The sequence below is a fragment of the Ceratotherium simum genome, chromosome 16, assembly GCF_057802395.1.
Source record: "Ceratotherium simum simum isolate JZ-2026a chromosome 16, ASM5780239v1, whole genome shotgun sequence".
Taxonomy (NCBI): domain Eukaryota; kingdom Metazoa; phylum Chordata; class Mammalia; order Perissodactyla; family Rhinocerotidae; genus Ceratotherium; species Ceratotherium simum.
Window position 1 is genome coordinate 20,661,206 of NC_141915.1, and position 9,975 is coordinate 20,671,180.

Sequence of the window (9,975 nt, forward strand, 5' to 3'; positions counted from 1 at the left end):
GCAGAGAATCACTGCAAATTGTCAACCCATTGTAAGATAATCTCTGTTTCTGACATTTTTGCCCTTCTTTCCCCAGGGTGCAGCAATTAGAGGAAGAAAATACCGAGCTGAGAACGACAGTGACTCGGCTCAAGTCACAAACTGAGAAATTGGATGAGGTGAGCAGCGGGTCCAAGCATCGCTCACCCTTGGATCTTGAGCTGAATCCAGAGAAAGGCAGTGTTGGCGATCGAAGGCCTTTAGTTTCTAGTTTCTGAAATTCTGATAAAATTGCCCTAGCAGGAAAAAAAAAAGGCAACAAAATATGGATAATTTGTCTTTCTATGTTTCTGCTTTTCCAAATTTTCTCTAGGGAGTATATTTCCTTGTATAAGGGGAAAATAAGAGAGAGAAAGAGGTTAGCTTCTGTTTGGGCTGCCACCTTCTATTCAAGTTCTATTTGGCGTCACGGAAGGACTTGAGAGGGCTGAGATTTTCCTAGCGCTGTTTGTAGAATCCTGGCGGATCTGGCTGTTTCTTTAAGCTGTGACTCGGAGGGCCCTGTCCACCAGGACTGTCTGGCCCAGACCCCCGCGAAGTCCCTGGGGAGGAATACGCCCCTCTGGGGACCCTCTCTCCCTGACCTGGTCTCCCGGCTCCAGGAGCGGCAGCGCGTGTCTGACCGGTTGGAGGACACCAGCCTGCGGCTCAAGGATGAGATGGACCTGTACAAGCGCATGATGGACAAGCTGCGGCAGAACCGCCTCGAGTTCCAAAAGGAGCGGGAGGCAACGCAGGAGGTGGGTCCCAGGCCGGAGGGCACAGGGCTCCCTCCCGCGCCCCTGCTCCCGCCAACCAGCCTCTCTCCCGCACAGCTCATCGAGGACTTGCGGAAGGAGCTGGAGCACCTGCAGATGTACAAGCTGGACTGCGAGCGGCCGGGCAGGGGCCGCGGCTCATCCTTGGGCCTGGGCGAGTTCAACGCCAGGGCCCGCGAGGTGGAGCTAGAGCATGAAGTCAAGCGGCTCAAGCAGGTGGGCCCTGGGAGCCTCCGTCTGGTGGGATAAGGTGTCCAAGTCCCCACCCCGCGGGTTTCCTGTGACGGGGCCGAGAGCTGTAGCTCCAGCTTCCCACACCTGGTCCTGTCTGCTCCTCTCGGCTGTCCTGGTTGTCAGGGCTGCTCATCCCCGTCTCACAGCTCAGGAAGATGGCTCGCCTCTAGGCTACGTCTGATGGAAATCCCAGGGTCTTACCTTGGCGTCTGTAAAAGGAAGTAGACACCACTGTTCTGCCCTTGGCACATGGGTGGAGAATGAGACTATCCAACCACACGTTAGTGCCTTAACCGTGTTGGGTTCTCCCAAAGCAGACCCCGAGCCCAAGATTCCATTTCAAATGGTCCCTAGGGAGCACTCCCGTAATTGGAGACCAGGTTGGGGGGCAGGGGAAGTGGGATCAGGAGGGGCAGTGACCAAGCTGGGGAGTGATGATGAGTGAAGCCCCACGCTCAGCTCCACCGGGGTCGGGAGACTCTGCCGTATCAATCACACCTCTGAGTGGCTGGTGGTCGTGCTCCCTCAGCCATCCTGAAACCCCAGCCCCTCTCCTCATCCACGAGGGGTGCCCAAGGTCCCCAGGATGAGCAGTTAGGAGCCTTTAGGCGAAAGCTAGAGCATGGGGCTGGTACATGGGGTCTGGACAGGGCACTGCAGGCCGGCCTCTGGACAGAACTCCCATGGAGCAAGATTCCTGAGCCCGGCTGTAGGAGGAGGTGAGCCGACCTCCCAGCCCAGAGACACCAGAGCATCTCTTCCTCACCAAGCGCCAAGGCTGGAGAAGAGCCACCGGCTGGGTGGTGTCCCCACACAGGGCCTCAGGGGCTCGTCCTAGAGGGGCATGGGTGGTCAGGAGCCGTGTTCCTGTCTGGAAACCTGGCTCCCTTGATCAGGGCTGTAACTCCTCCTCAGAACCCCATGGCCTCCCAGGACCCAGCCCTCCTCCCCCTGAAGCCGGGCAGAGGCCACATCATCTATGGGTGTCCTGAACTGAGGGTGACACACACCTGAGGGGAGAGTTCTGGTGGGAGTCAGGAGACAGTGGATGCAGAGAAGTGGGTTCTGGATCCTTCTGGGAGTTGATGTTGCCTTTGTCCTACTGCACAGGAGAACCATAAGCTGCGGGATCAGAACGACGACTTGAATGGGCAGATCTTGAGCCTCAGCCTCTACGAAGCCAAGAACCTGTTTGCCACCCAGACCAAAGCCCAGTCTCTGGCTGCGGAAATAGACACAGCCTCTCGCGATGAGGTAACGGGCCCCTCGCTCTGGCTTTGGGGCCTGGCCCCTCCTCTGTGAGTCCTACCCAGCCCCACCTGCCGAGACGATGAGTCCCGGGCTGCCCAGAGCAGGAAAGGCAGCCCAGGGCCTGGCCCCTGAGAGTCCCCTTCTGCAGCTACCCTGAGTGACAGGACAGAGCTGGGAGGGGAGGTGGCTGCAGGTGGAGTTAAATCAGCTCTGATTTCCTGCGTGTGGTGGGAAGAGCACGGGTTTGGGAGCAGAGTGGAGTTCGAGTCTCACTTCTGCCCGAAAGGTGCTGAAATGGCCTGTTGATTTCATCAACGTGTAGTCGGGGGAGGCGGCACCTCCCCTCCCCCAAGCCCAGAGGGAAGGACACCAGCATTTCTTGAGCACCTGCTTGCAGCGTGTCTTCACTTAATCTTCTGACGACTCAGAGGCTTTCTGGACACTTCCATGTCACAGATTGGGAGACCAGGACACAAGATCACCTACTGTGGAGGGAGGGGGACCCAGGTCTCTAGCACCAAAGCCCACTCTCTCTGCCCCACCAGGGTGTGGTTACAGGAGATTAGGCCTCCACGATACCCTGGTTACATTTTAACATGAATCATCAGACAGTCACTGATCCCCTTACACTGCGCTCAGGACAGCTTACACTTAGCTCAGAGCTAAGAGCTGACCTGGCCTCCAGGAGCTCCCTCGGGAGCAGGGCACCCGCCTCCAGCCTGGGGGGCAGAGGAGGCATTTCAGTTACATCCTAAAGGACACAGCAGGGATTGACCTGGAGAAGGACAGTGGCAGGGCGGGGGGTGGGGAGGGGGCCCTTCCAGGCAGAGGAAACAGCTGGCAGCCTTTCAAGTCTTAGGGCCCTGGGACATTGCATTATAATTATAAATGCCTTTGATTATAAATGCCTTTGGCCAGTGTTCTCAACCTTTACCAAAAAGTTACCCGCACTGGGCCCCTCCATAGACCGGTTAGATCGGAATCTCTAGGGGTGGGCCTGGGAACCTGCATATGTAACACCCCTTGCGTGTGAGTTGAGCCGCTGCCTTAGATGCGTGTCCTGGCATCAAGTGCTGAGGTTGGTCTTGGGGCCACCTTGCCCGGGGTCTCCTGAGCCCCTGTGTCATTGGCCACTGGCTCACTGCAAGCCTGGGAATCGGCTCTGTCAACACCCAGCCCAGGCCCGGCCCCTGACTGTCTCTCCCGTCCCCTTCAGCTCATGGAAGCCCTGAGGGAGCAGGAGGAGATCAACTTCCGGCTGAGGCAGTACATGGACAAGATTATCCTCGCCATCCTGGACCACAACCCCTCCATCCTCGAGATCAAACACTGAGACAAGGGGGCCAGCTGCAGAGCGGCCTCAGGACCCCCAGACTCCCTGGACCCCAGGACCAAGGGGCAGACCCTGCCTGAGGATGCGGCCCAGGCTGGGCCTCACACACACACTGTAAATGTATCTCTAGCCACCATGTCACGTGTACTGGTGTGTATGTGGGGAGGCCGTGCACACAGCAAGGGGTGAGCGTGCGGCCATGGCTGTAGGGGACATCTGCACGGGTCACTGTCCATGCACTTTGTGGTCCCTTTGCAGGGGGCAGAGGGTCCTGGAGGTGGGAGGAGACCAGGTCTGCCATCAAGAGTTACTGTAATAATAAGAACTGGAAGCTTGTGTTTCAGGTACTGGATAAAATGATTCTACCTCTGGGGACAAGGATTAAGAAATACTCTGGTGAGACAGGCTCTTTCCCCCCCAGCCCTCTTCCCCTGGGACTGGGAGCAAAATTATGATCTTTTCTAGGAGTTTGAATGCCCAACAGCTGTGTCCTTGCTGACCTCTTTGGCCCCCATTCAAGCCCAGGTGCTCAAGCTCAGAGAGGAGGAAGGGGCCCTCACGAGCCTCCTCCCCACTGGCAGCCCCCGTGATGCTTGTGCCCGGTGTGTGCTAAGGACCCGGGCCTGCAGAGGAGCCAGCACGGGGCGGCTTTCATTCCGAGAGTTCCTGGCATTTTCAGAGTTCTCCGTACACTTCCCTAGCCCTGCTTCCCTCCCTCTCCCTTCCTGGTTTTGTTTTGTTTTTAAGACAATGGAAAATAAGCAGCAGTCACTTGGGTATAAAATGAAGGGATTAAAAGGAAGAAGAGGGCTGGGGGACGGGGGTGTCTAAGGCACGTGTGGCATCGGGCAACCAAAGACATGATTTGGGGGAGGAGCACGCGCACATCTCCATCCTCCTTCCCCATGGCCGTGTTATGAGAGACAGGCACGGGTGGAGGGTCTCGAGGGCTTCCTCGGACTGAGAGTGGGCCTTGCTCACCAGCCCCTGTTCTCTGCACGGTCTGGCGATGGCAGGCTGGGGGTTGGATGTTCAGAATTGGAGCTCTGGGCTCGGCTCGGCTCGGTGGTGAGGCCCCTGCGTTCCAGCTTTCAGCAACACCCCTATATCTCCACCAGGGGGATCAGCGCTGTACTGGTGGGCGACAGTGGGGGAAGTCGCAGGAAAACCTTAGTCTTCCATCTGGGTGACAGGGGGTGGAAACCCACTCTGGATTTTTAATGTGATCTTCTGTTCCGGGCAGCTGGGAGTAGATATGGTACTTTTAGTTTTCCAGTTTGTGTCAATTTCATGTGGCTTGTGATTCGTTTCCTTAATCCAGATTCATATAAACGTGTGTAGTCTTACTTTTTTCCCCTGCAGTTTCTTGTTTTCTTCAGCACTTCTGGTGTAAAAAGGAAAGTCTGGGCATGTTGGGGAGAGGCATGGAGGGGTGTAGGCAGAGAGGAGAGGGCGGCAGAGGGTGCAGAGGGGCTCTGGGGACTTAGGTGTGTTCCCGGCTCACAAAGGCGGGACCGTGGCCAGGACTGCTCTTCATTCCACCCCAGTCAGCCTGTCTGTTGGTTGGATTTCGTGATTTCTTTTTGAGCATACGCATGGAATTGTTTCATGCTGCAAATAATGGGGCTGCATTGGTCTGATCCAGGACTTTGGGGCGACCCACCCCAGCAAGACTAGGGCAAGGCTCAGTCTTCTGGGAGTCTCTCAGCTCCTTAGGACACTGGACCCTTGGGCTCCCCCAAGGGTCTGAGAAGCAGCAGCAGTGGAAGGCAGGCATGAGGAGTGGGTCTCTTGAGAATTTGCTCATAGGAAGGAGTGACCACGAATTAGAGGAAAGGAAAGAGGACAAATCAGGATGTGGCTTAGGTCTGGGTTTTACATCAGGAGTCCTGCAGGAAGGCCAGGCAGACCGGGGCCTGGTCTGCGGGGGGCTCGCCCCAGGGTTGAGCGGTCTATATGTAAAACTTTACGTACTCTTTAGCTGCACTGATGTGGAATTCCAGAGGAGGCCGCAGAGGCCTGAGTTACCGAGTCACAAAGTGGGAAGGAATTTCTGCCGTGGGGAAGGCAGGCAGCAGAAGCTGGCAGCCTGCAGCGTTCTGCCGCCTCCGCCCTGAAGGGGGTGCCACGGGGACGGACTTGTGGAAGCACCCAGTCTGAAAGGCCTCTCAGGACCCGGTGCAGTGCGTGGGGTCTCTGGTAGAGAGCTGACTTTATAATGGGACTGAATTCCATGTCACACACGCCTCAAGTTAAACCCAACATTTTTACTTCAGCCAGAATACATCTTATAAAGTCTGTCCAATTGGCTTTTTAAGATCATCTAGCTTTTTTCAATGCTCTTCTGAGTTGAAAGCTAGCCTGAGGGGGCAGATACCCCAGGGTCCCAACCCACAGCCCTGGGCAGGTTCCAGAGCTGTCCTGACTCTGGGCGCAGGTGGGGCCGACCGTGCTCTCTTCCCGTGTTTTCTGCCTCCTCTGTTTGTTTCCAGTTGAGATTTCTGCCCTTCTCCCTCGGTAGTGGGGCTGCTGGATAGTATACAGGATGCCCAGGGAAATTTGAATTTCAGATAGACAACAAATAATTTTTAGTAGAAGTATGTTCCATGCAATACTTGGGACATATTTAAAATGGAGAGATTTTTAAAATTCTGATAACTGGGCTGAATTCCCAGAGGTTCTGATTTCATTGGTGTGGGGTGTGGCCCAGGCATGGGAATGTTTTAAGACCTCCGCAGGTGATTGTAATTTAACTGGGTGTCCTGTGTGGGTTTTGTTTTTTGTTTTTGCTAAACCTGGCACCTCTACCAAGTAAGGATCAGCAGTAACTTGTCTGAAGTTCAGAGGTGTTTCGGGGGCCCTGGGGAGGGGGTTCTGCAGCAGACTCACATTTGATGTGACACTGGGCTCTCCTCGAATTCAATCGGAAGCCAAACAAAATTCGCTAAACCAGCGAGTGAGTTTTATATACAGTATCTACTAGAAAAGGGAGCATCTTCTGGTTTAGCCAGGCCCTATTCTGTAGGAAGGTATAAGAAATAAAGTTCTAGTAAAAAAAGTGTTTTTAAAATTTTGAATTGGCCAGAGTTAGACACGTTATTTTATTTTAAATTTGTAGATTCAATGAGAATTGTCAGAGGGAAATTTCTTTATCTTGATTTTATTTCTGACCTATTAAAAATGCAAAGCTCAAAAACCTCTCAGAGCACTTGGACCTGAAACAGTGGTTCTCAACTTGGGCTGTGCATTGGAAGCATCTGGGGAGATTTCAAAACTTCCGCTGGCTGGGCTCACCCCCCAGAGATTCGGATTTAATTGTCGTGGGTGTGGCCCAGGCACCCAGGTGTTTGGAGAGCCCCCCCCCCCGCCCCCGTGATGCTAATGTGCAGCTCATGGTGGTGACCCCCATCCTAGAAGGTTGCTGGCCAGAGGTAGAGAAGACGGGCGGAAACGGCTGCTGGATTTGTTAATCCAGGTGCTGGGTAACAGCCAGTTCTCCTGCTGGTGTGTCGGTGGCTTTTCCTGTTGTGATGTTGGTGGCTTTTCCTGTTATGATGTTGGATGGTAAGAAGTTAGCAGATCCCTCCCTCCTAGGATGGGAGGCCAGATGTCTTCAGGAGCTGGTGGATCCAGGCTGGGTGGGCAGGTCTCTGCCTGGGGCCCATGGTGTCAGTGGGCGGCGCGTGTTGGGATGTATGAGCCACCGGCGCGTTACAGAGTGGGAGTAGAACAGAGGGGGTGGGGGCTGACAGGGGGGCTGTCTCCCTGAAAGCAGCCTCAGAAACAGCAGTCATCTAGTCGCAAACTGGGCAGGAGGGGACACTGGCCTTGTGGGCCTCTGATCTGTTTTCGGGCTGGGTGGATGAGGGTCACCGCAGCTCCTCCGCTGTTAGTAGCCAAACCAGCATCGCCGCCCACGGCCTGGAGGCTCCAGGCGCTAGTCCACTGACGAGTCCGATTCCTGCCCCGGCCATTTCTGGTGGTCAGGAGGGCACAGTGTGGGCTCTTTTGTTCCAATGAGGGACTTAATAACCGGCAAAGGCCTCCAGGGGCCAGTGTGAGACCTGGTGGATCCGGCGGAAATTAAGCCCTCTTTTTGTGCTCTGTGGGTATGTGTTTAATGCATTAGCAAATTTAAACCTGAACACTAACTTTGGATGTGATGGGAACAGGGCAAGTTTTTGGGTGGTCACCATGCGAAGGAAATGACTGTTGGCCCAGCAGGTCGAGAGGGGCTCTTTTAAAGGTCTAGATTTAGATCGAGGGGAGGGACCATTCAGGATTTCTCTGCTGGCAGTGCCCCAGCCTCTCCTCCTTTGGGACTAGGGCAGCCCCTCCAAGGTGATGCTTCAGCTGGTGAGACTGAGGTGTGCCTGCTGGGGGGCCTCAGGCTATAGAGAGGCTGCGGCCTCCTTGGTGACTCTGAGCAAGTCCCTTCCCTCCGCTGACCCCAGGGACCTCCGGGTCCTGCTGTCCTGCTCTGAAGGTGCATGAAAGGCCAGGGAGCCGGAGAGGCTGGAACCCTGGGTCTGCCATACCTGCGTGGCAGGACAACTCTTGAGGCCCTTCAGCCACACTCTCTGCTGCCTACCTGGGAAAATAGGCTGCTTTCCAGAGAGGCTTGTTTCTAAAAGCGTGGATCCTGGCAAAGCGTGACACCACATGACGACCTTCTAGGCTCCTTCTCTTTCCTTGTGACTGTAACAGAGGGAAGTCGGCCCCGAGCCACCAGCAGGGGGGTGGCCGGGAATGCATCCCAGGGCCAACCCTGCAAGATCTCAGTGCTGTTGTCCCAGGGAGACCATGCCTCCTCCCGGGACCCTCTGCTTTGCTGTGCTGCACAGGCTGTTTCATCTGCATGGTTTGGGGTCGTTATCCTTGTGCCTTTTCTTCCCTGTCACCACTGTACAGGATTTCCACGTCACCACTGCCTCCCTTTCTACAGCCTCTCCTTTACCCTGGCCCTCCCCGAGCCCTGTAAATGTGTACATAGCGTCCCCTTGGTGTCCACGTGCCTCCACCATGTAGGGTCTGCTCCCCGGCCAGGTCTCCCAGCACGCTTACCCCTGGGGTCGGCCTCCGCTTCCCCTGTGCTTGTCAGCCATGCAGTCTTGGTAACTTGGTACAGAACTTTTTCACTATGGTCTTAAGCTTGGGGGGCTCAGACCCACTTAGTCCCTCGTCCAGCCTGCAGCTAGTTTAGGCACACCAGAAAAGGGTAACTTTGTGTAAAGTAACTTCTCCCACAAACCTCTTCCTGCATTGGCGTGAATATCGATAGAAAGCAGAGTGCACCTTTCTAACCTAGGGTGCCAGTCATGGGTCTGCAGCAGCTCTGTGGGCCCCTCGGAGGATGCACCCCCGGCCCCCAGAAGAAGTTCCAGCTCTGTGGCTCCCAGGGCTTGGCATTGGGCCTGGGTTCAGGGCCACCACCATCTGATGTCTAGAACAGCTTCAGACCCCAAGTAGGGAGATGGAAGAGGCTTCCCGCTGCTGGCCCTGCCTGCTGTTAACAACTGCCAAGCTCTTCCTCGTCTGCCGAAGGTGCTCAGACCCGGGTGCCATTAAATACCGGACGATGGCAGGACTGCCATGGGACCATGCGTTGCTGAGGACTCGCTCACAGCCCGCTGGCTGCCCTTGTCCCAGCTCCTCCTGCTTTCTTGGCTGGGTCTCCGGGGCCCGGATGGAATAAGCTGTACACGTGGCCTCATGCCCAAGGATTTGCTAGTGGCTTTTACTCTCCAGGATTCCACTTGAGTCTTGTACCCCAGGAGCTTCCATCAGGAAGCAGGCTTAGCTTTGGGGCTGGGATGAGACTTCCACCTCCAGGCGCCAGGGTGGGGAGAGTGGGGTGAGGCTCCAAGACTGCATCCCAGGGTCCCCATCTCGCCACCTCCAGCCTGCTTCTAGCCAAAAAGGAGCAGGCTCTCAGAGGCAGGCTTCTTCGGGAACTCTCATGTACAGACCAAGGTGTAAATAAACAGTTTGGTTTTCTTGCCTGACTTGGTAGTGAGTTTCTGTGGTGGGGGAGGGTGGGTGGAAGAGGTGAGGCCTGGTTCCAGGGCCCCTGGGGACAGACAGTGTCCCAAAGGAAGAGCAGGGTGGCTGGTGCTGTCCTCTAGGGGCAGGGTGGGGCAGGGGGTCACCCTGCAGATGCTCATTTTAGCCTGCTGTCCCCAGGAGGGGAGATGTGGATCCCAGGAGCCCCTGTATCACCACCATTCCAGCCACAGGACTGCGATGTTTGAAAACTTTGTCCTCGCTGCAACCATGTTCCTTTCCCAGCAAGGGCCTCCCAGGGTCCTCTCAGCTTGCTCTGGTCACTCTACTGGGGTCCCAGTGCCATCTTCCTCCATG

The 9,975-nt window shown here is 55.7% G+C and overlaps 1 protein-coding gene across 2 annotated transcripts in view; it reads left to right on the plus strand.

Annotated features, from left to right (window-relative positions):
- RAB11FIP4 (RAB11 family interacting protein 4) overlaps positions 1-9,620 on the plus strand; it is a 79,611-nt gene extending 69,991 nt beyond the window's left edge. For both annotated transcript variants that reach the window (XM_087440770.1, XM_014796391.2), the window contains exons 9-13: positions 77-158; positions 642-779; positions 855-1,013; positions 2,142-2,285; positions 3,499-9,620. In XM_087440770.1, coding sequence (XP_087296896.1) covers positions 77-158; positions 642-779; positions 855-1,013; positions 2,142-2,285; positions 3,499-3,615 — 640 coding nt within the window. In that variant the 3' untranslated portion in view covers positions 3,616-9,620. The remainder of the gene's footprint in view (positions 1-76; positions 159-641; positions 780-854; positions 1,014-2,141; positions 2,286-3,498) is intronic.
- Positions 9,621-9,975: the final 355 nt, after the last annotated feature.